At 47.6% G+C, this 25,740-nt stretch overlaps 1 protein-coding gene across 6 annotated transcripts in view; it reads right to left on the reverse strand.

The window, feature by feature from the left end:
• Positions 1-25,740, reverse strand: part of PDZD2 (PDZ domain containing 2) — a 498,374-nt gene that overhangs the window by 7,842 nt on the left and 464,792 nt on the right. For 5 of the 6 annotated variants that reach the window (XM_017889458.1, XM_017889456.1, XM_017889457.1 and 2 more), the window contains 5 exons: positions 13,666-17,716; positions 11,814-11,931; positions 7,458-7,559; positions 6,202-6,469; positions 3,829-3,963 (listed from right to left, as the gene is read on the reverse strand). In XM_017889458.1, coding sequence (XP_017744947.1) covers positions 3,829-3,963; positions 6,202-6,469; positions 7,458-7,559; positions 11,814-11,931; positions 13,666-17,716 — 4,674 coding nt within the window. Of the gene's footprint in view, positions 1-3,828; positions 3,964-6,201; positions 6,470-6,846; positions 7,115-7,457; positions 7,560-11,813; positions 11,932-13,665; positions 17,717-25,740 lie in introns of those variants that run through there. The other variant, XM_017889459.1, reaches the window with a different exon arrangement.

Below are 25,740 nucleotides of genomic sequence, written 5' to 3' on the forward strand. Positions count from 1 at the left end.
TGACCTCGTGATCCGCCCGTCTCGGCCTCCCAAAGTGCTGGGATTTACAGGCTTGAGCCACCGCGCCCGGCCTGGCTTGACATTTTCTTAGATTTTTTTCAATCAGAAAGAACATATAGGAAGACAATTTGTCATTATTGGCAAATAATAGTTCTAATTTTTGTACTTCTTGGCTTATTTATTGCTGAGTTATTTGGTAAAATGATGAAAGACGAACATTTTGGAGCAGCTTAAAATTGTACTAGTGACAGTGTACACTGCAGCTTCATATAGGAGCTTAAAAATAACTATTTTCTAATTTTTTTCATAAACTCCCTGACCTTAAAGAAAGCTTTAGAGATACTGACATTTAGTTCCTTTATTATTCAGGCGGGGTAGCGGTGGCTCATGCCTGTAAATCACAGCACTTTGGGAGGCTGAGGTGGGTGGATTACTTGAGGCCGAGACTTTGAGACCAGCCTGGCCAACATGGTGAAACCCTGTCTCCATTAAAAATACAAAAAGTTAGCTGGGTGTGGTGGTGCAGGCCTGTGATCCCAGCTGCTTAGGAGGTTGAGGCACGAGACTCACTTGAACCTGGGAGGCAGAGATTGCAGTGAGCAGAGATTGTGGCACTGCATTCCAACCTGGGTGACAGAGCGAGACTCTGTTTAAAAAAAAAAACAAAAAAAATTTCTTTATGATTCAAATGCTTGTTCTGTAATAGCCTTACTCAAGAAATCAGTATTGCTACATTGTTTTCTAATGCTTGAGCTAAAAGACACAGGAAGACAAAATGAACAGAAAAACTGTACTCACGAAATTACTCTGTAAGTATGAAATACGAGATAAGAAGATGAATCCTGACCTGAAGTGATTCACCTGCCGCAGCCTCACAAAGTGCTGGGATTACAGGCATGAGCCATCGTGCCCGGCCAGATAATGAAATCTTTAGACTCACTAGTTTCCAAAGGTGCAATCTGCCGTATAATATTCAGAAATACTTGAATGGCTTTCCCCAGGAACAAAACCACGGGCTTGCACATGAGAGCATCTAAAGTGCTAGTCTGTGGGACTGACACTTCTCTATCCATTTCCACAGCAGTTTTCACGGATTTGGGGCCAGATGCTAGAGACAAAGGCTGAGTTGTCCAGGACATCATATTCTTGCTTTGCTGGAGACAGAGCAAAGCAAGAGACAAGAGATGGAGACAGATGACAGGATGTCATCTCTCCTGTGGCTTCTTCTAGTGTGGGGTCCCCAAGCCTGGCCTCCCCAGCCGATGTGCTGCTTTAGTTGGCATCTGCCCTGGTCCTTTGGTTCGCAGGCACACATGCTTTTTTGGGTTGTGTCCCCTTGGATTACAGAGGCTACATGTCCTGTGACCAAGCATGGAGGTGGCCACTCCTGCTCCTCTCAGGAGTGTCTTAAAATATCTCCACTTTAGCTACCCTATTGAATGACAGGTTAGCTGGGTGCTGTGTTTTCAGGTGATGGACATTTTCCCTCAGTCCTCTGAAGGTGTTGTTGGCTCCAGGCATTCATGCGGCCATTCTGATTGTTGTACACAGAAAGCAAACTAGAATTTTCTCTTGGCTTTTTAGATTTTCTTCTTTATATTCTGAAACTTTATTATATCAAGGTTTCAATTTTATTTTTTTTTTTGGAGACAGGATCCTACTCTGTCACTCAGGCTGGAATGCAATGGTGCAATCCTGTTCACTGCAGCCTCCAAGTCGAGGGCTCAAGCAAGCCTTCTGCCTCAGCCTCCCAAGTAGCTGGGATCACAGGTGTGCACCACTCTGCCTGGCTAACAAGGCTTTTTTTTTTTAATAAATTCAGACTGTTTTACCCTTGATGAGTTTTTCAGTCTGCATAGTCCTGTCATATTTTCACTTCTGGAAAATTCTTAGTCATGATTTCTGCAAGTATTTCCTCTCATTCAATTTTTTCCTTTTGGAACTCTTTCTCTCATTACCTTTTTGTAATCATCTCTTTATTTCCCTATACTGCATTTTTAATGGTTTCTTCTGTTCTATTTTACAAATTCTATCTTCACATGGATTTAGTCTACTTTTTACTTTTATTCATTAATTTAAAGATATATTTAACTCCATTTTCACTAATGAGGGTATATGTGCATTTAGTTTTTACTTTTAAAGAGGCAGGGTCTTGCTCTGCTGTTCAGGCTAGTATTGAACTCCTGGGGCTCAAGCAGTCCAAGGAGCTGAGGACTATAGGCATGCGCTACCACGCCCAGCCTGAATTTTGTCTTTTTTTTTTTTTTTTTTTACATATTTGCTTGCTCCTTCTGAATACCCTCTTGGTCTTGTTTCATGGGTAACATTCCTGCCTCTGTCATGAATGGGGTGTCCTGTTTTTCAGGTCTGCTGGCAATGGATGTTGCCCTGTACCCTTCGTCTGAGAGCTTTCTGTTGTGAGGGCTCTTATAGCCAAGTTGCCACATGCTTGCCTGAGCCTGGTTCTCCCTCCTTCTGCTGCTCTTTCAACTTGAACAATTAATGAGTCTAAGGTTTTCTCTTTACTCTGGTACCACAGGTTCACATGTAACAGAGACCCGACTCCTGATTTACGCGTGTCTTCTTTGCTTGCTCCAGGGGCTGCGAGCAGACAGCCTGTCCTGGCTGCCACTCGAGTACAGCAGACCTGTTGTGACCACAGTTCACTGGCAAAAGAGCAGGTCCCAGACCTCTGCATCACAAGATGCCTCGCTCCGGCTGCCCACAGGGGTGCTGAGCCCCTGGCTCCTGGGTGGGCGCTGAGACCCCAGCCTCCAGTGCACATTTCTTTCTCATCCTCTGCTTCCTCTGGGCCCCAAGGATGCAGCCCTGCTTACCACAGAGGCTTCATTTCCACTTTTGATCCACAGAGGTTTTTTTAAGCGTAACTATAAATTTTTTTAAAGTTTTTTTTCCTATTAACACTACAGGTCAAGAGTTGGGAGAGGCTTTGGGATGACTATGCAATTGTAGAAATAGCTCAAGGTCATTAATTAGATGGTCATTTAAAGAAACAACAATCCTTAGCTAAGAAGAATTGATCTTGTTACTTGCTAACCTACTTACTGTGTTACATACTGTAATTTTAAATGGGTTTCTGATGTATTTGTAAGTATAATTACATATCGATATTGTTCATACAATTGTACTTAGTATTATTAGTACAATTATGAGTTGTTAATATAAGAGTTTGAAAAACTGCCCAAGACCAAAAAATGAATTATTCAAGTTGATGAAGAGATGTATATTTACCAAGCATTTCAATAATATCTACCCCCCATTTTTTTTTTTCCCACAAAAGCTGTGCTTGGACTGTATTACTTTCTTGCAGTCTAGCATTTACAAGTCTAGTATTTTAAGTCAATGAGATCTTGGCCAGTATTAAGTACTCCTGACTGGCAAGTCTACTGGTGTTACTTAGTGTGGTGTGTTCACATCAGAGACAGGGGCCCAGAGTGAGGAATGGCTGCAGTATAAGGGTCAGGGACTGAGGCTCTGGGGCCAGACCACCTGGGCTGGAGCCTGGTTCTGCCACTTACAGCTGTGTGAACCTAAGTGCCTCAGTTTCTCCTTTTGTAAAATGGGAATAATGATGACACCCACCCAGTAGGGTTGCCTTGTGGATGGCCTGAGTTAATACGTGTCCATACAGAATAAACCTTGTATGTCACAAAGCATTAAAAACAAAATTTTAGATTTTAAACAAAAAAAAAAGTGTAGATTTTTAAAAACAAATCTCATTTCTAAATGGAAGGCATTTTTTTCATTGAGACATCCACGGAAAGATGACAGGTGAGAGAAGGCTGACTGAGTGGTCTAGGACATTACCTTTGTACACTCTTTTAATGACCAAGGGCCCATCTCCCATCACAGATGATTTTCCCCCATCCAGACTCAGTCCCAGCCCAGCCGAGGTCTTCAGCACTTCAACACACAGAGCATCGTGTACAGCCACACTTCTCCCTGCAGCAGCAGCGTGCATCAAGATAAAAATGACAGAGTTGTTCATCATGCCATCTGTCCAAGTCCCCGCGGATGCATTGCCTCCAGCCCCATGTACTTCTGGCACCACTTCTGGCACCCTCAAGTCCCATCTACCCTGGGGTACTTATAACAGCACTTGAGCCCAGTAGCACTGTTGGCCTCCCGACTCTGGGGCTGCCCTCCTGGGCTGTGTTGCTGCTCTACTTGCATCCTTTGTTCTGTGTTTTCTGCAAGCATTGGCAAATGCTTTCATGCCCAAGCAGAAATCCCCAGAAGGCAAAGTGCTCTTGTTAAGCCCCCAACACAGGCTGTGCACTTCTCAGTGAGGACTGAAGTCACACTTTGGGACTCCAAATTTGATTTTCTGCCAACCCTGGCTGCTAATGGCAGCAGAACATCACCCTCTGGTACCAAGACTTGGCAGCACCAAAATGCCCAGCCTCATGTGAGACTGTTAGAATGGACTCCAAAGCCCCCAGGAACCCAGAGAGCTTCCTGTCTCCCCGCTCCTGCCACTCCTGCTCCTGCAAAGGGAAACCCTGTCCCTGGCTATGGCTGTCTTCACAGACACATTTGGGGTTGCCTCCACTGGCATCTGGCTCCACTGTGAGGAGATGCGTTTCCATGGTGATGCTGGCTCTGTGTGCTGGTTTTGGGAAGGTGGGCTGGGTTTGAATCAGGATTGTAAACTTGCCTCCTTGTACTTCCCTCCCTTGCCTATCAGCCAAGGACGTTAGAGTTGACTGCAAAGGCACACTTAGTTGATTGGGAGGCAGAGGAAGGACCACAACAGATGGACTAAACTGCCTGCTTCCTGTGGTCACTAGGTGTGAAGCCAAGCTAGCACTGTCTCCTTCGGACATAAAGGCCAGTCCACAGTCGTGACTTAAAGAAGGCCCTCCACAGGGCCTGAAGGACGCTGTCAGTGTTATGGTAAGTAATAACCGCTTAGGACAAGGTAGACCTGGGTTAGGGAGACTAAAGAACAGGCAACTGAGCGAGGTTAAGCCCTCCAGGCGCTCAGCATTTGAGAGCTCTGCAGGCTCTGCTTCAAGGCCAGAGGCCCTGAAGTTGCTGCAGGAATACTGAGTGATTATAAATGACAGAAGGACCATCCAGATCTGAGTTCACGAGGCTTAAAAACTGGCAGCTGTGAGGATGAAGTGGTTTCCTTTGACAGTTTACAAAGATCCCACTGAAAATCCGCCAAGCGGTCAAGACAGTTCTGGGGCAAGGGCAAGCATGACAAGATCTGATGACCAACGTGCTTCTCTGCATTGGGGAGGGCCTCAGCCCTCTGGAAGAGGGAAAGTGAAATGACACAGAAGGAAGACTGGGGACATGACCACGGAGGCGTCTGGACAAGAAGTGTTTCTCATTTGTTAAATGGAATCGGAGCCATTTTCAGCAAGGACTACAAACAGCTCTGGCCCACAAGAACGCCAAGTTGTAGAAAGGAATCCAGCTACCCTCATCAGGGAGAGATATGGTCAAGGAACAAAAGGCCCCTCCCAGAAGGCAATGCCCAACCCATACCCTCTGCTTTGCCCTCTTGACTAAAAAAAGACGTTACCCCTGAATGCCAAGATGAACAGCACTCCAGACGTCTGCAGTACTTAACAGGGCATTAAACAGCCCGCACTGCAGAAACAGACGCTGTACGTGGTTCTGAGGCTCTGAATATGGATGGCACATAGAAAATCTGCTTCTAAACCTCTTCCAGTGAGTTATTCTTGGTTGACTAAGGCTGCAGTTTCTGTTTTCAGACACAAAACACTCTTGCCCCCTCATTTCCTTCTGTTCTTCTAAACCAGGAAAGAATACATACAACCTTGCTGTTTCCCAAGGATAAATCTTAGTTCTGGAATTTCTCCTTCAATGCTGATTGCCCCATCACAGTAGTTTCCTGTTTTCCTTACCAGTCCTAACAAGAGGGTGTGAATATAAAAGAGATTCCTTCTTAGGACACTTAGGGAAACTGTTATGCAGTTGTTTTAAATCTTCCACAGTATAGCCTGAACTACTGGGGGAATTTTTCTAATTTTTTCTAATTTATTTGTTACATTGCTTTTGTAAGAAGCATCCAAACACACTAGACTTTGCTACATTTAATTTTTCAGATCTAGAAGTTAGCTGTTACTTCCCTTCATGTTCAACCAGAATCTCCTCCTTCTGCAGTAGCTCACACCCTGCTGGTTGTTGAAATGATCATCTTACCAATGGCAGCCTCCAGGGGGATGGTCTTTCTGGACAGCAAACCCTTCCCATTGGTGGGAGGCTCCTGCCGGGCAGAGGGCCTGGGCTGATCCATCCCTTTCTTGATGACCACGAGGGCATCTTTGTGCAGCTGTGCCTGGTGCAGAACCTTCAAGACATTCCCATGGGCTAAGCCAGCCAATGAGGCGCCGTTGACTGACAGAAGGAAATCCCCTCGGTTCATAGTCCCTTCCTGAGAAGCCGCCCCCTGAGAAAACACCCTGTGGACCTGGGACGAGGAAAGGAAAAGGGAACAAAAACCAGATCTACTTACGATTTCTAGTAAAAGGGAGAAAGTAACTAACTGCATATCTGTAGTAAAGTAACCTTCTTTTTTTTATTTTTTGAGAGGGAGTCTCGCTCTGTCGCCCAGGCTGGAGTACAGTGGTGCAATCCCGGCCGCCCAGGTTCAAGTGATTCTCCTGCCTCAGCCTCCTGAGTAGCTGGGATTACTATGCCTGGTTAATTTTTGTACTGTTAGTAGAGACGGGGTTTCACCATGTTGGCCGGGCTGGTCTCGAACTCCTGACCTCAGGTGATCCACCCGCCTCGACCTCCCCAAGTGCTGGGATTACAGGCATGAGCCACTGTGTTGGGTCTTGTAGTAAAGGAACTTTCTAAGGACAATTTTTCTAAATCATATAGACACTTGCTTTATTAAAAAACATTCAGTGCGGGGGATGGATCACAAATGTCAATGCCAGTGTCTCCACACATTTTTTGTTTTTAACTCAACTTCTTGTTAGCGTCTGACATGGGCCTCGCATCCAGGAGGCAATGGGAATACGAAGATGAACGAGGCCTGGGCTCATGCGGTGAAGGTGACCCTCTGGATGGTCCCGAAGGCTTTTGAATGATGTAAAATTTTCAGTGACTGTTTTTGAGAAAGAAGTAATCGTATAAACAAACACAAGTTTGGCCAGTTGATTCTAATGTTTTCCTACTGCTTAAAATATTTAGGTAAATCATAAGGCTATAGCGAATTGTGTTTATAGGGACTGGAAATGGCCTACACATGTCAGCTCTTTGTTAAAAATGCTTGTCTTTGTCAACGAAAACCTTACATACTACTTCTCCCACTTCTCCCTTTTTATGTTGGTAGCTGGGAATGAAACCCAGCAATCTCTGAACCCGCTGATTGGAATTTGTGCCCTGATCACATTCTGAGGCTGCTTAAGGAGGGATTTTCCTGAGAGCCTAATGACTTTGTCACTTACCGTGATTGATTTTGGCTCCACATCTGTCCCTCCTGCCACACTGAATCCCAGACCTGAGCCTTCTTTTCTATTCAAGACTACGAAGCAAACATCTTCTTTATTCTAGTGAAAACAAACAAAAATTATCCTTTGAGCTGGAGCTGCAAAAAATTAAGAAAAAAAGAAAAACATATCCCCTTGTACCAAGAGTAAGGAAGCTCTGATGTCAATCCTCTTGGAAGGGCTTTTCACTGCGGACCCGAAAGGTTCTTTGGCTCTCAGCCAGGCGTGGTAGCTCATGCCTGTAATCCCAACACTCTGGGAAGCCAAGGTGGGCAGATCTCGAGCCCAGGAGTTCGAGACCAGCCTGGGCAGTGTGCCAAAACCCTGTCTCTACAAAATTAGCCAGGTGTGATGATGCATGCTTGTAGTCCCAGCTACTCAGGAGGCTGAGGTGGGAGGATTACCTGAGCCTGGGAGGTCATGGCTGCAGTGAGCCATGATCACGCCACTGCACTTCAGCCTGGGCGACAGAATGAGACCTTGTCTCAAAAAAAAAAAAAAAAAAAAAAAAAAAAAAAAAAATCATAGCACATAATTTGATCATGATGAGAATCCTTTATTCTATAATTCTTGAAGTCTACAATTTAGCAAAGCCAATCCTGGCAACAGCAGAAAGATAAGCGTCAGTGGCAAGAGGCAGGATAACAGCATATCGAGGCCATATGTTTTCTACATCTCCCTCCCCACGTTTAGGTCATTGGATTTCAGGTGCAATTAATTAATTGATGTCATAAAATAGAAAGCACAGCCAGGCGCAGTGGCTCAGGTCTGTAATTCCAGCACTCTGGGAGGCCAAAGCAGGCAGATCACCTGAGGTCAAGAGTTCGAGACCAGCCTAGTCAACATGGCGAAATCCCATCTCTACTAAAAAATACAAAAATTAGCCGGGCATGGTGGCAGATACCTGTAATCCCAGCTACTTGGGAGGCTAAGGCAGGAGAATTGCTTGAACCTAGCAGGCAGAGGTTGCAGTGAGTGTAGATCATGCCAGTGCACTCCAGCCTGGGTGATGGAGTGAGACTGTCTCAAAAATCCCCAAAGTTCACTCCAACCAAAACCTAGACTGTCCTGCAGCACTTTTGGGGCAGTTAGGAGGTTGACTGCTTGGGCACCTTCAACCCTATGTGTGCTCACACATGGATCGATGGGGAGAAAGGTTGACTAGGCTTTCCAAACCAAAATGGGAATATGGAGCCCAGTAAATGGTCTTTATCCAGCTTCTGGGAGGTAACATGATGCTGAAAATAGGAAAACTTCTCAGATATTTAAATGTTTTATTGGAGCAAAGAGACAATATTTGAAAATGAGGCCCTCCTGCATTCCAAGACAAGTCAAATCACCAACATTTCAATGTATTCACATTTTTTCCAGTGGTGTTTAAGGACACAGATATGCTAGAAGCTGATTGCTGAGCCAAATTTTGCCTCTGAGAGCCTCAGCAGTCTCAGGGCGGCAAGATCAGCCATCAAGAGCTCTCCAAGGTTTGGGTGTGTTGAAGTCAGGGGGCCAGAGTTTTCAGCCTCGAATCTCTCACAGCACTGCCAAGGACACAGAAAATAGGTTTGTGCAGTTCTATTTTTAGTACCTGCAAACCATACTCATTGGAAAAAGCAAGGCAGGAAGCTTCTAGACTGAGGATGGCAGAGTAAGGATAGCCCTGCTCACCGCTCCTCTCTGAAGACACTGAGAAAATAAGAAAGGGAAAAGAACGCTGTGTTCTGATGAATAGGAATGGTCTTCAAACCACAACCCTGCCTCGTGGTGAGCGTGAGTAGTAGCGGGTGAGGAAGGCCCTAGAATAAGCCCCCCTTGGGCAGCACTCTGGCATGCTGGCCATACTGCTGTTTGAGGTCCCTGAAGATGTACATCTTGCTTGTGGTTGGCTGGACAGTCTGGTCTTCTCCTTTGACATTTCATCTAACACTAAAATGTATGGGGCAAAGGGGGCCTGGCAACGTGTGACCCCACCTGTGCCCCCTTGACTGGTCTCAGAGTGCAACTTTCATACATGAAGTATTTCCTTATTGTAATAACAAGTGGGAGGAGGAAGAGAGATGAGGGGCTATTCCCTCCTCTTACTGAAAGTGAGAGTGCTTAGCATCTCAAAACATTTTGCTTTTCTTTTAGAGACTGGGTCTTGCTCTGTCACCCAGGCCAGAGCACGGTGGCACGATCATAGCTCACTGAGCCTCAAACTCCTGGGTCCAACTGATTCTCCTGCTTGAGATTCCCACGTAGCTAGGGCTACAGGCATATGCCACCACGCCTGGCTAATTTTTTTAATTTAATCTTTTTTTTTTTTTTTTTTGAGAGATGGGGGTCTCACTATGTTGATGAGGCTGGTCTCGAACTGCTGGCCTCAAATGATCCTCCTGTCAAGGCATTTCTTTTTTTTTTTTTTTTTTTTTTTTTTGAGACGGAGTCTTGCTCTGCCGCCCAGGGTGAGTGCAGGAGCCGGCTTTCAGCTCTACTCTAAGCTCCGCCTCCCGGGTTCAACCCATTCTCCTGTCTCAGCTTCCCGAGTAGCTGGGACTACAGGCGCCCGCCTCGTCGCCCGGCTAGTTTTTTTGTATTTTTTAGTAGAGACGGGGTTTCACCGTGTTAGCCAGGATGGTCTCGATCTCCTGACCTCGTGATCCGCCCGTCTCGGCCTCCCAAAGTGCTGGGATTACAGGCTTGAGCCACCGCGCCCGGCCACTGTCAAGGCATTTCTTAACTGCACAGACCCAAACCAGCAGCTGAGAATCAGAAGGGAGTGGAACCTGAAGGGACTGGTTCCTCTATCCCAACCTCTCGCCTCACATCCTGGCCAACTCCTCACTAGGCGCCAAGGCTGGTCCTTGGCTGAGAAACTGCACAGCTCCTCTCTGGGTAATATTTGAATTTCTGGAACCACACTCTTAGATGACTTCAGTGACCCAGGTATACTACCACTAAAGAAACATTCATATTTATTTCTCTAAATAGAAAATACTCATTCATTAGGGTTCAAATCTCTATGTCTAGCCCCAAGAAATTGATCTTCAGATTAGTATCCTAGATGTGAACCTACGGTTTCTTCTGTCAATGTTTATTGTCATAGCTGATTTACTGAAAGATTTTATCTGTAATTCCTTGTACTCCAGGGTTCAGATGCTCTTCTACAGGTGACCTTTGAACAACACGGGCTCCAACTGCACAGATCCACTCACACTCGGGCTTTCTTCTGCCTCCTTGAGACAGCAAGACCAGCCCCTCCCTCCTTCTCAGCCTGCTCAGTGTGAAGATGACAAGGATGAAGCCCTTTATGATGAGCCACTTGCACTTAATGAATAGTAAATACACTTCCTCTTATTATTATTAATTGAGATGAAGTCTTGCTCTGTCGCCCAGGCTGGAATGCAGTGGTGCAATCTTAGCTCATGGCAACCTCCGCCTCCCATGTTCAAGCAATCCTCTCGCCTCAGCCTCCTGAGTAGCTGAGACTACAGGCACCCACCACCACGCCCAGCTAATTTTTATATTTTTAGTAGAGACAGGGTTTCACCATAGTGGCCAGGCTGGTCTTGAACTCCTGACATCAAGTGATCTGCCCGCCTTGGCCTCCCAAAGTTCTGAGATGACAGGCGTAAGCCACTGCACCTGGCCTCTTGGGATTTTCTTAATAACATTCTATTATCTCTAACTTACGTTGTCGTAAGAGGACAATATATAATACATATAACTGACGAAACTTGTATTAATTGACTGTTTATGTTATCAGTAAGGCTTCCAGTCAACAGTAGATTGTTAGTAGTTAAGTTTCTGGGGGAGTTAAGAGTTAAATGCGGATTTTCCACGGCATGAAGGTCAGCGCCCCAACCCTCATGTTGTTCAAGGGTCCACAGTATTTCAGGGCAAGGGTGGGACTACACCGATGTAACTCTTCTCTCACCAGCAGGTGGCTCCCTTGACTAGTTTATGTCTACGGTTAGGTGGCCAAAGGTACTTGAGGTCATTCTGCATTATTTCCAAGATGCCTAGCTCTGCTTTGAGGACTCTCTGCAAACAAACTCTACACATAGAAGTCAGGAGGATGGTAACTAGTTGCTACTTGGGAGATGAAAACAGCAGTGACACCCATCTGGCACCTGAACATTCAAGACAAGGTCTAGCTTCTGAAGCTTGCTAGCAGCACATGAGGCCAAAGTCAGACTGAGCTGTGAAACGCTCAACCCAAGGCAGTCCTCCGTCTCCAGGACTCGGGACGGGCTCTCCTCGGCTGTCTGGGCGGGTGGCACATACCCGGGCACTCACACAGCCGCAGTTCATGTTCCTGAACTGTGTTTCACTCACCTCTGATTGTGCTTTCGCTTCCTGAATGAGAGTTAGGATGGTAGATTTCGACCCCACTGACGATAAAACAGACTGTAATCTTTGCTGGTCCCCCGCTGAGACCAGAAGTTGATCCAAACTAAATAATATAAATATATTTGAAGAACATTAAAGAAAAAAGCAATTTCTTCATTTTATAAGAATGCATTTAAAATGATCTCCTTTCTACTATACTGCAAGTATTTTCTGTTCATCATGCTTTTTTAGTCACAACTTCCATCCCAAACTAATGGAAGAATAAATCCTGAGTGCTGAACAGAAATGTCATTCACTGCCAATGGCAAGGGGAATTGCTATGAATTCAGAGATCCCCTCAAGAAGTTATGGGACCAATGCTGGAGCTTAACAGGACATTTCTGACATATTTTAAAATATTCAATACATAGGTCCAAGTGAAATATTTTTATTTTTATTGTTTTTGAAATAGAGTCAGCTCTGTCGCCCAGGCTGGAGTGCAGTGGCACAATCTCAGTTCACTGCAACCTCTACCTCCTGGCTTCAAGCTATTCTCATGCCTCAGCTTCCCGAGTAGCTGGGACTACAGGCACCTGCCACCATGCCTGGCTAACTTTTTTAGTAGAGACAGGGTTTCACCATATTGGCCAGGCTGGTCTTGAACTCCTGACCTCAAATGATCCGCCTGCCTCGATCTCCCAAAGTGCTGGGATTATAGGCCTGAGCCACCGGGTTTTTTTTTTTTTTTTTTTTTTTTTTGGACAGAGTTTCACCCTTGTTGCCCAGGCTGGAGTGCAGTGACGTGATCTCAGCTCACTGCAACCTCCGCCTCCTGGGTTCAAGCGATTCTCCTGCCTCAGCCTCCTGAGTAGCTGGGATTACAGCCATACGCCACCACTCCCAGCTAATTTTTGTATTTTTAGTAGAGATGGGGTTTCACCATGTTGGCCAGGCTGGTCTCGAACTCCTCACCTCAAGTGATCCACCCGACTCGGCCTCCCAAAGTACTGGGATTACAGGCATGAGCCACCACACCTGGCCTCAAGTAAAATATATTAAAATCTGTTAGAAATTCTCCGTTCAACTCCAGCCACCTCCAAAGGTCCAAACTCCCCACTGCGCTGCACTCTTTTCCCCTGCACACCCCTCTCAGGTTGCTTTTGCTTAAGTGCCATGTCCTCTAGAAGCCTCTCCTCAGAGCAACACGTTGGTAAACACGTTTCCCTGCAGGCACTTTTATTTCTCCAGCAGTGATATTAAAAACCACGGAGGCTAAAATGCAATGTGGATCCTGGATCCTGGAACAGAAAAACGGTATTAGCAGAATTTATTCAGCAAAATCTGAATGAAGTCTGTAGTTAATGGTATTGTTCCAACATTAATTTCTTACTTTTGACAAATGGACCGTGGTTTTGAGAGATGTGAACATTAGGAAGAGTGGGTAAGAAGTAAGTGGGGGCTGGGTGCGGTGGCTCACGCCTGTAATCCCAGCACTTTGGGAGGCCAAGGCAGGCAGATCACAAGGTTAGGAGTTTGAGACCAGCCTGACCAACATGGTGAAACCTCGTCTCTATTAAAAACACAAAAATTAGCCAGGCATGGTGGTGCACGCCTGTAATCTCAGCTACTCAGGAGGCTGACGCAGGAGAATCGCTTGAACCCGGGAGGCAGAGGTTGCAACGAGCGGAGATCGTGCCACTGCACTCCAGCCTGGGCGATGGAGCGAGACTCCATCTCAAAAAGAAAAAAAAGAAAAAAAGTGGGAACTCTGCATTATCTTTTCAACTTTTCTATAAATCTAAAACTATTTCAAAATGAAACAAGTTTATCTGAAATAAAAGTGGGGACAGATACTTACGTAACTGACCAGCTTCTTCTAAAAGGCAGATCCTGGGCAGCTTCACCTACATCACTGGCTGAACTGGGTGTCTCAGCAGCACTGGTTTTAGGGCCACTTCCTCCTGGACAGGCCCTGTTCCCGGCCTTCTCAGGACACGAAACGCCTCCAGCAGGCCCGGGTGACCTCCTGGGGGTGATCTCCAGCTCAGTTTTGAAGAGCACGGCGCTCGGCCCTGCCGAGTAATCCTCGCTGCAGAGCTTGTCAAGGTCAGGCATGCTCAAGGCTCTCAGCTCCTGGAGCTTGGAGCGGGACACCGGCGAGGGCTGCGTGTGGCGCACCGAGGACTTGTTCCTCTTAACGGGAGAGGCCGGAGTCATCGTTGGGGTGGGAATTCCCAAAGGACCAAGTGATTTCTTTAGTTCCGAATCAGAGCCCTTGCTACTGGTCTCCGGTGGGTTTTGCCGGGAGATGGTCAGTGTCATGCTTGAGGGAGACTTGGCCATCTGCGGGAGGAGGGCGCCGGCTTCACTTTGGTTTTCGCTGCAGGAACTCAAGCTGCGTCTCAACGACCTTGCTGCTGCATCACCTGGGTGGCCCAGGCTCCCTGAAACAATGCTGCCGGAAGACCGCCTCCCAATGGGAGGCTTGGAGCTCACCGACAAAAATGGGGAAACCCCGGACTTGGCTACAGGCCGGTCAGCATTGGCCAGGTTCTCAAAAGACTTGATCCGCTGCTTCACAGAGAAAAATGAGGTAGATTCATGGGGCCAGTTCTGCTCATAGCAGTAGTGTCGTCTGGTGACTTTGATTTTGTCTGTGACTAGGCAGCTCGTCTCCTGGACTGAAATGATATCCCCTTCATCTGTGGCTGGAAGATTCCTCGATGTTTCCAGCAGCGGCTTTACACTATATATGCCGTGTCCATTAGCCAGGCTGGGAAGACCACCTCTGGATGCCTTTGCCTCGGGGACAACACTGCTTGTCACACGGACCTGGCTGTCACGAGGAGAGCGACCCAGACTGTGTGGGGGGTGACTCTCCCGTCCAAAATGGCTTGAGAACTGGGCTGGCATGGAGTAGGTCCTGGTTGCTGGCCTTGGGGTGAAGTAGAGATGGTCCTCCCCCAAGGGACCCCCTGGAATGCCACTTCTGGGCACCCCTACGGAGTCGGACATCAGGCTTGATTTTCCCTGGGAGGAATCTGCCTTTCTAATGGGCATTTGAGGGGAGGAGGAGGAAGACACCAGTTTCGCTACGCCGAATGATCGTGACATTTCCTGCTCCGCCTGTGGGGCATGAGACGGGAGTGAGGACGGGTGACTTGTGGATGATTCTGTGACCTGGCGACAGAGGCTGATTTCACTCTTCTCCTGACAGTTGCCCTGGGCCAAGAACCCTCCTTGTCTGTCACTTTCAGCTGGTTTGTTACCACATACAGTCTTTGGCACTGTTTCAGCAGAAATCTCCACAATTTTCAGCTGGTTTGTTCTTTCAAGGCGATCGCTGGCCACTGTGCTGCCTCCTTTTTCGCCAGTTGGCCTGGGTTGGGCTGTGTCTGCTGCGGAGTCCACGTGGCTGGCCAGGTGCTTCTCACTCTGTCTGTTCCCTGCCATGGACACGCCGTTCCTAGATGCTGTGGAACTCACTGGCCCAGAGTCAGCACGGGGCGCCCTGCCCTCTGCTCCACACTTAGGAGATTTAGGGGTGGCTGGGCAACCTCTGTCGGGTTCAGAGAGGACAGCCATGTGGAACCTGCTCCACACGCCTTGCTCAGGAGGAGGCTTGGGAGAGGTCAGGGGCGACACGAACATCCTGATGCTCGTGTCAGACACCGAGGGTTTCAGGGACGCAGAGATGGCAAGAGGTGGCTTGCTCTCCAGCACACACTGCGGGGACCTGGGAGCGGCTGTGGTGTTTCTGTCAGGGTCCTCGCGGTCGGCTACATGGAGCCGCTGTGACACCACCTTAGAAAGTGTTTGGTGGGAGGTCTGGGGTGAGATCAAGGGTTTCCTGTGGTCCGTCCCCCCAGCCTTCCCGGCATTCGCAGCAGGGGCCTCGGAGCTGACTTTGGCCTTGCCCTTGAGGCTGAGCCTCTTCAGCTTCGGACCACACTTTGGCTTCTGACCGTTAGTTGGAAGCATTTCTGCTGGACTCTTCTTAGACAGGTCCTTATTTTCCAGATTTGTTTTCGGCTGAGGAGGGCTATGAGACACAGCAGCGCCCTTTTTTTGGCTTGAACTCACCATCTGAATCTTGGAGTCGGGACTTCTGGCAGCCATCAGAGGTTGTTCCTTCTCGGTTTTGCTCTTCAAATGTGTGCCTTGGTTATGTTTATTTATTTCTTTAAACCAGGCCATGATGGGCCTCCTACCCATCATCTTGGGTTTCTGTAGCAAGTCATCCAGGTCTTGACTTTCAGAGATGTGGAGGTTTTCCAAAACAGATTCTCCATTCTTAGGGACATCCACACTGAAGGAGGACAGACTGGCAGCTGCATTAATGCTTGTTTGGTACTGATTCAGGGTTTCATCATCTAGCATGTCACGTGCCAAGCCATTTACCATGTTGGGGGAGCTGAGAATGATGGGTGGACTGTGAAAATGCCTGGCTACTTTAGACAGCTGACTGTTTTCCACGGCTGAGCTAGCGCTGGTGACTTCCGTGGTTTCTTCTGCACACGAGGGCCTGTCGTTCTGTGAAGTGCTTATGTTCGCATGGGTTTCATGCTCCTGAGAGCTCACCTCCAAGAGTGAAGATGGCTGGGAAGAGTTTGGGCCTGAAGTGTATGAGCCTGGCAAGCAGGCAGCCTTCTCACGGGGACTGGCCACTGACTCTCTCGGAGTGCTGTATTTTAATGATAGAACTTTGGCTGAGGCAGGACAGATGGCAGCCTGGGTGGGAAGATGAGCAGGACTCGAGGGTGGATTGGGGCAGCCATTTGTGGAACAAATTTCAATCTGTTCCTCTTCCGACTCCGAAGGATCTTCCTTGTGCAAAGACACACGGGAACGAGGAGGGGACCAGCCATCCCTGGCGGAAGCTCGCGAGGCTTCGGTGAGTGACTCAGGGTCAGAAGAAGAATCCTCAGCATCGCCATACATGGATGACAGAGACGGCTCCGTGCTATCGCCCAGGCCTGATAGGGAGGTGCTGTCTTCATGAAAGCTGCTAAAATTTCTAGAGTAGTTGCTCAGAAAGTTTTTGTTCACAGTAAAATGTTTGTCGGGATTAACTGAATCTAAAACCGAAGGCTGGGAGGCCCACTGTGGGTGAGGGGGTGCACCAGCAGCCCAGGCCCTCCTTGGGGAGGAGGTCTGGCCCCCCGTGACTGGCTCGGCACGGCAGGAGCTCCCACCTCCAGCCCCGGGTGGTGGGTGGCCCTGAGCACTGCCCTCCTGACAGCCACTGTCCCCCATCTGGGAAGACGGAGACCTCACTGTAGAAACATCCAACTCCTTGATGAAGCTGTCAATGTCCGTCACAGGGCTCTCTCTACTCCCCGCCGGACAACAGTGCCCCGAGACACGGCCACATGCTTCTTTGGTGGTGTCAGTGGATGGCAGAAGGGAGAGGCTGGCCTGCGGTACCTTTGAGGACACAGAATCTGCTCCCTCCAACAGGGAAGGCTCCTGGGAGCTTTCAGGTGCATGGGTTCCTGTCATTTCCAGAGCCTTACTGTGGTTACCCGGAGCTCCCTGTCTCTGCTCCTGGGATGTGAGGGGGTCTCCTGGCAGGACAGCCCCGGCTGGTGTCACTCCCTCTGCCCCAGGTCCCGCTCCCCTGAGGGAAGCCGCCCTCCTGGTATTGTGGGGCGTGCTGGTTTCCGATGCTGATCGAGTCTTGCTACAGTCGGGGGGAGCCACTGCTTTCTCCCCCAGGGAGGGGCTGCCCTCATGGGGGAGCCTGACTGGAGACCTGGCCTTGCACTCGGCGACCCTGGGCGATGCAGACTGACTGGGATTCTCCAGCCGACTGACTCGCCCTGTGTCTACAGAGGTCTTGCTGGGGTCAGGATAAGCGGCCCCCTTCTTTCCTGGGGAAGAGATGAGGTCTGAGGAGCTGTCCAGTCCTATGTGGAGAATGTAAACAGAAGGTATATACTCAAGAGAGGTTGTAGGGGAGATAAAAGGGAAAATATGAGAAAGCAGCCTCTCAATTATTAAAAACTGGAAAATTTTAAACAATCTCAAATATTTTTTTCTTTTTCAGAAAGTCGGGCATGGTGGCTCACGCCTGTAATCCCAGCACTTTGGGAGGCCGAGGCGGGTGGATCACCTGAAGTCAGGAGTTTGAGACCAGCCTGGCCAACATGGTGAAACCCCATCTCTACTTAAAAACACACACACACACACACACACACACACAAATTAGCCGGGCATGGTGGTGGGCACCTGTAATCCCAGCTACTTGGGAGGCTGAAGCAGGAGAATCGCTTGAACCCGGGAGGCGGAGGTTGCAGTGAGACAAGAAGTGCCATTGCCCTGCAGCCTGGGCAAAAAGAGCGAAACTCTGTCTCAAAAAAAAAAAAAAAAAAAAAAGGCATTCTGTGGCCTAAATGGAGGCCCTTTCTGTCTTTCTGCTTTTCTCTCTAAAATTATAGAGTACCCACATCTAACAAATACCACCCTGCTTTAGACACTCTAAGAGAACTCAGACTAGCCGGCAGAAGAAACATTTGCATCTGCCCGTTTTTCTCTCTTTTGGTATTTCTGTGATGAAGGATGTTCCTACCACAAAGAAATGATACATTTGATGTGATGGATATGCTAATTACCCTGATTTAATCACTGCACACTTGGGTCTTTTTATGCCATTCACCCTCCGAGGGTAAAGCCGCAGGGGTCAGGCTGTTGTTCTATTTGGTTCCCTACTTCTGCGTGGATGCAGCAGGGCCCTCATGGTCCTCATGGCCCTCTCAGTCCCAGCATCTGGCCAGTCGTGTAAGGGGTTGGCTCACACTGGGGGATGTGAATGATGTACTTCCGTGTAGAACAGTCTAAGTGCCAAACTCAGGAGGCTTCCTTTTTAGTGCAGGGGCTGGGCTAACTGGGAAAACATACAGAATACGAAAGCCGGGATACAGGTTTACACCGAGCTCTGGCTGTCTTGACGCATTCAGAGGAGTGGGAGAGTGAGAAGCCAGATTATCCCGGGAAGTCTGGACAGAGGAGGTGGGGACTTGAGTGGGGCTGACAAGGGGAGTTTGGCCAGAGAGTGAGGAGGAGGAAGGTGAGGAAGACAATGGAAGAGTACCGTTAAAATGTCCATGCTACCCAAAGTCATCTATAGATTCAGTAACATTCCTACCAAAATTCCAATGATATTCTTTACAGAAATAAGGAAAAAAAACCAGTTGTAAAATGTGCATGGAACCACAAAGAACTCTGAATAGCCAAGGCAGTTTGAGTTAAAAACAAAACACAACAAAAAACAAACAAACAGACAAAACAGGGCTGCGCATGGTGGCTAACACCTATAATCCCAGCACTTTGGGAGGCCAAGGAGGGTGGATCACCTGAGGTCAAGCGTTCAAGACCAGTCTGGCCAACATGGTGAAATTCCCGTCTCTACTAAAAATACAAAAATTAGCCAAGCGTGGTGGCATATGCCTGTAATCCTAGCGACTTGGAAGGCTGAGGCAGGAGAATCGCTTGAACCTGTGAGGCAGAGGTTGCAGTGAGCCAAGATTGTGCCATTGTACTCCAGCTTGAGCAACAGAGCAAGACTCCATCTCAGAAAAAAAAAAAAATAAGGTATTGCATTTATTGAAATAGCTAGAAGAGAGAATTTGGGATGTTCCTACCCCAAAGACATGATACATTTGATGTGATGGATACGCTAATTACCCTGATTTAATCATTGCACGATGCATACATGTATTGAAGTATCACTTTGTGCTCCGTAAGCATGTACAATTATGTGCCAATTAAAAAAAAAAAAAAAAAAAGGTGGTCAGGCATGGTGGGTCATGCCTGTAATCCCAGCACTTTGGGAGGCCAAGGCAGGCAGATCACTTGAGGTCAGGAGTTCGAGACCAGCTTGGCCAACATGGTGAAACCCTATCTCTACTAAAAATACAAAAATTAGACAGGCATGGTGGCGCGTACTTGTAATCTCAGCTACTTGGGAGGCTGAGGCACAAGAATCACTTGAACCTGGGAGGTAGAGGGCAGTGAACTGAGACTGCACTACTGCATTCAAGCCTGGGCGACAGAGCGAGACTCCAAAAAAAAAAAAAAAAAAAAAAAAGCAACAGAATGAAAACAGAGAAGCAAGAAAAAGCCTGAAATCTCGGAGGTGGCAGGGCAAGGGGATGTGTGCCAGTGGACAGTGGGAAGCCATCTAGGAGGGGGGTTCCAACAGCCACTCACTCCTGAAAGTGCCCTGCATAGTAGTCTTGGGCTAATCTTCCAACTCAGAAACAGCATCTTGCAACAGGGAAAAAAAACCTGGCATCAAAAAGAACAAAGCTATTTTCTTAGGAACTACGCGTAGGTCTGAGGTTGGAGTGAAAAATGAAGTTCCATGAAAGCTCTTGGTTTGAGAAGTCAGTCAGACCAACTTTACCCCAAATATTATGTTCGTTCCACAGCTCTCACATAAAATCATCTTAATTGCATTTTTGTAACCTCCTGACACTGCTATGTGAATAATTAAGAACTAATTGGCCGGGCGCGGTGGCTCAAGCCTGTAATCCCAGCACTTTGGGAGGCCGAGACAGGCGGATCACGAGGTCAGGAGATCGAGACCATCCTGGCTAACACGGTGAAACCCCATCTCTACTAAAAAAAATACAAAAAACTAGCCAGGCGAGGTGGCAGGCGCCTGTAGTCCCAGCTACTCGGGAGGCTGAGGCAGGAAAATGGCGTAAACCCGGGAGGCGGAGCTTGCAGTGAGCTGAGATCCGGCCACTGCACTCCAGCCTGGGTGACAGAGCGAGACTCCGTCTCAAAAAAAAAAGAACTAATTATTAGGACTTAGCACTGTGCTAAGAGGTTTTCCAATAATTAAGGAGTTAACACTGTCCTAAAAGTTTTGCATATGTTTAATTTTTCCTTCTAACACTGAGGTATGTCCTGTGACCATCTGCATTGGAAGGATGAGGACAGAGAAACAGCATGGTTAAGTGATGTTTCTGAGGTCACAGAGTTCACAAGTGGCAGAGCCAGCGGCTGCCCCAGGAAGCTGGTTCCATAGCCCATGCTACTGCCTAAACCCTGACGATGTGGCCTCTGCGTGGAGAGCCCTTGGCAATAGTAAGGTTGGATCATCGAGACCCCCATGGAGACTAGCTTTCCAGGCCCACTGTGGAAGGCCAGGAGCCTGCCAAGACTCAGAGCTACATGCTCTTTTCCTTCTCTGCTAAACCTTTTTTGAACTCCCCCTTAAACGTAACATTCCTGCTTCTGGTAACGGCAAATATGGGTGGTAGTGAGGGAGGTGGGGGGGAGTAGCAATGACACAAAAGGAGGGGATTTAAAGTCTGTTTTTAAATTTCATATTCAGGCCATGGGTGGTGGCTCATGCCTGTAATCCCAGCACTTTGGGATGCTGAGGCAGGCAGATCACCTGAGGTCAGGAGTTCGAAACCAGCCTGGCCAACATGGTGAAATAGGCTGGAGTGCAGTGGCTGGATCTCAGCTCACTGCAAGCTCCACCTCCCGGGTTCCCACCATTCTCCTGCCTCAGCCTCCCAAGTAGCTGGGACTACAGGTGCCTGCCACCTCGCCCAGCTAGGTTTTGTATTTTTTAGTAGAGACGGGTTTCACCGGGTTAGCCAGGATGGTCTCGATCTCTTGACCTTGTGATCCGCCCGCCTCGGCCTCCAAAAGTGCTGAGATTACAGGCGTGAGCCACCATGCCCGGCCTTAATTTTTCCGTTTTTAGTAGAGACGGGGTTTCACCATATTGGCCAGGCTGGTCTCGAACTCCTGATCTCGTGATCTGCCCGCCTCAGCCTCAAAATACAAAAATTAGCTGGGTGTGGTGGCACACGTCTGTAATCCTAGCCACTCAGGAGGCTGAGGCAGGAGAACTGCCTGAACCTGGGAGGCGGAGGTTACAGTGAGCTGAGATTGAGCCACTGCACTCCATCCAGCCTGAGTGACGGAGCCAGACTCCGTCTCAAAAATAAATAAATACATTTCATATTCGCTCACTGAATAAACCTGAACAGGTCATTCATGTTAGCAATCTGACTTTATTGCAAATTCTGTAACTTAAAAGGTCTTCATTTGAGGGAGATGAGATTACACTAAGGCAGCCTTTGGTTGTCACCTTTCAAGACGACCTTTCCTCTGGAAACCAATCATGGGAGGAAGGTTGACTCCATTACAGCACATCTGTGGGGTGGAAGGTCCAGCAGCCTCTCCAGATGACATGGGGTATGGAAGGGCCTGCAGGCTAGCAGTGCGGTTTCCTAGAGTAGGCTATGGGTGTGAGGACACCAGGGTTGTCAGTGCAAGGGACAGCCTGCTGGTCAGGCCCATGGGCTCAGGAGCAGTCTTACTGACGCCAGGAGGCTGCTCAAATATTATTTTCTGTGGATATATGAGGTTTTAAAAGGTTGTTAGGTACTGGTGACTACCACAGTGTTTCTTTTTTTTTTTGCAAAAAGACAAAAAAAGCACAGGACTATACATTTATTCACATCCATATACACACAAGACTCAAACGATACAGACCAAAATATTAACAGAGGTTTTTCTCTTGGGCTTAGGTGATTTCTATGCTATCTTTCAAAACTTCCCTCTCAATTGTAATTTCTTAAGTTTCTAGAATAAACATGTATCCCGTTCATAACAGAGTTAAACAGTTAGTGACAAACAAGGGGCCTGGATTCCCCACACTGCTTCAGCTTCTCACAACAGCTCTCACAGCTTTTCCAACAGCTACCTCCTCCTCTCGTTCCGGTTTCCAAGAGCCGCCCTTTAACAGACAGAGTCAATTGCTGCCAGAAAGCTAAATGGCTCTCAAAATCAGACCTCACAATCAACGCATCTTGGCCGGCCGTTTGCTCCTGTGTTTCTAAAGTTTCTAAAACTTTCTTAAGAAAATCATGTGTGTAGGTATACATACACACACGTATATACACACACACGTATCTTATTGAATGTGTATTATATACTAGGCAGATCAATACATGCATATGTTTCTCTTAGGAAAATCACATCCACACACATAATACAACTTATTCAACATATTAGGTACTACATTGTGTTTCAAATGCTATACATGAAAATGTCATTGATTCTTCCTCAACAACCCCATAAGGTGTGTAACTTAGGACAACAATGACTAATCCAGGTCCCTTCCCTGGTCAAATGTTGCGGCTCAGACCTAAGCCCTGGCAGCCTGCGTATGCACCCATGTGCTTAACCACCGTGCAGTGTATGGGTCATTTTGGAATATTAAGGAGGATTTTTTTTAATGATAAGGTATTTTTCTTTGATCAGTTATGCATTTTTGGATATTTCAGTTTAAAAAAAGATATGTTTTGGCTAGGCGCAGCGGCTTATGCCTGCAATCCCAGCACTTTGGGAGGCTGAGGCAGGCAGATCACTTGAGATCAGGAGTTCGAGACCAGCCTGGCCAACACAGTGAAACCCTGTCTCTACTGAAAACACAAAACTTGGCTGAGCATGGTGGTGGGCGCCTGTAATCCAAGCTACTCAGGTGGCTGAGGCAGGAGAATCGCTTGAACCCTGGAGGCAGAGGTTGCAGTGAGCCGAGACTGCGCCATTGCACTCCAGCCTGGGTGACAGAGGGAGACTCTGTCTCAAAAAAAAAAAACAAAAAAACAAAAAAACAAAGAGATGTTTTGAAGAACATCGTTCTTACATATTGGAAAGCAGCTAAGCTATTTGTAGTAACACTGGAAGAAGAACTGCTACCAGCACTCAAGTACTCAGCAGGACCAACTGGTCACAGATATCCTTTTCATTGGGAAGGAGAGAGAAATATCTAACAAAAGGAGACAGAACCTCTAAAATCTTTTAGAGATCAGGTAATCAAATATTTCAGATACACCCCAAAAGCCCTCGAGGGTGCCAGTGTGTCACTGCAACTTGATCAATCCTGACAAGGATCCTAAAAGAATTAAATGGTAACTAGTATATTATGTTTCGACATGTTAATTAAAAACAGCACATATATTATTGCCTATTAAATATAATCAGTTCCTGGTCTAGCATTCCTAGCTGCTCAGTGGGTGTAAGGGACACACAGCTGCACCTTTCTCAAGGTTCATTATCTGTGGGAAATTCAGAGAGGGCGAGGCAGAAAAGCATCCAAACACCTGCACCTGCCAGGGTCAGTACGGTCACAGAGGTGCACAGAGCTCCAGGGAGCATGGGGCTGGGAGATGAAATTCTTCCTACACTAACTATAACAGAAGAGCACTTGACATGCAGACACCCACTTACTTAAGGTACAAACCTGCAGTTTGTTTTTTAAGTTTTCGGATACATGTGCAGGATGTGCAGGTTTGTTACATAGGTAAATGTGTGCCATGGTGGTTTGCTGCACCTGTCAGCCCGTGGCCTAGGTATCAAGCCCTGCATGTGTTAGGTATTGATCCTGATGCTTTCCCGCCCCCCACCACCCCATCCCCAAAGGGCTCCAGTGTGTGTTGTTCCCCGCCCTGTGTCCACGTGCTCTCATTGTTCAGCGCCCACTTATAAGTAAGAATATGCGGTGTTTGGTTTTCTGTTCATGTGTTAGTTTGCTGAGGATAATGGCTTCCAGCTCTATCCATGTCCCTGCCAAGGACATGATCTCATTCCTTTTTATGGCCGCCTAGTATTCCGTGGTGTATATGTACCACATTTTCTATCACTGATGAAACCCTCAGTATTGACAAAAACTGGCCTACCTAGAGTAAGAAATTCCTCAGTGGCAGGAAAGCAAATGTTCTGCATGAAGTTGCAAGTAGGAAATGTTGGTTTAGTGGAAAAAAACCAGCCCTTTGCTAACCCTCTTCTATTCCAAAGCAACTCTGGATTCTAAGAAAACTTCCAGAGGACCATTATGTAGAACATGCACTCTTAAAATGTATGAAGATGGTGGCCTCAAATGAAGCCTTACTTTCAAAGGTGACATTGAAGGCTGCCTCAGTGTAACTTCATCTCCCTCAAATAGAAACCCCCCGTTTTTTTTTTATGAGACAGAGTCTTGCCCTGTGGCCCAGGCTGGAGTGCAGTGGCACGATCTCTACTCACTGCAACCACCTCCTGGGTTCACACCATTCTCCTGCCTCAGCCTCCCGAGTAGCTGGGACTACAGGCGCCGCCACTATGCCCAGCTAACTTTTTTGTATCTTTAGTAGAGACGGGGTTTCACCGTGTTAGCCAGGATGGTCTCGATCTCCTGACCTCGTGATCCGCCCACCTCGGCCTCTCAAAGTGGTGGGATTACAGGTGTGAGCCAACGCGCCCAGCCAAATAGAACCCTTTTTAACACACTTTGCAGTAAAGTCAAATTGCTAACAAAAAAATGCCTGTGTTTGTTCAGCAAGTAAATGTGAACCCAAAAGACAAACCAGAAACCACAGTAACAGCCTCATCACTAACAAAGGAACAAAGCCTCGGGTCGCAGAACAAAGACCTCAGGGGTCTGTATTTTTTTCTGTGAGTAGCCATCAGGGTATGGGGTAGATATTCTGAGGTTTCACTTTTTTTTTCTTTTTTGAGATGGAGTCTCATTCTTTCTGCCCAGGCTGGAGTACAGTGGTGCAATCTCGGCTCACTGCAACCTCTGCCTCCCGGGTTCAAACGATTCTCCTGCCTCAGCCTCCTGAGTAGCTGGGATTACAGGCACCCGCCACCATGCCCAGCTAATTTTGTTTTGTATTTTTAGTAGAGACTGGGTTTCACCATGTTGGCCAGGCTGGTCTCGAACTCCTGACCTCAGGGGATCCACCTGCCTCAGCCTCCCAAAGGGCTGGGATTACAGGTGTGAGCCACTGTGCCCGGCCCATGTTTTTATTTTATAGGATAGCCCTAATAAGTAAGGCTATCTTTTTTCTGTCTACCACCGTAGTTTGCTAACCAATCAGAAAGCAGGTGCTGAGACAGTAACAACCAGCTGAAAGCT

Source organism: Rhinopithecus bieti, unplaced genomic scaffold, assembly GCF_001698545.2.
Source record: "Rhinopithecus bieti isolate Rb0 unplaced genomic scaffold, ASM169854v2 scaffold_17882, whole genome shotgun sequence".
NCBI lineage: Eukaryota > Metazoa > Chordata > Mammalia > Primates > Cercopithecidae > Rhinopithecus > Rhinopithecus bieti.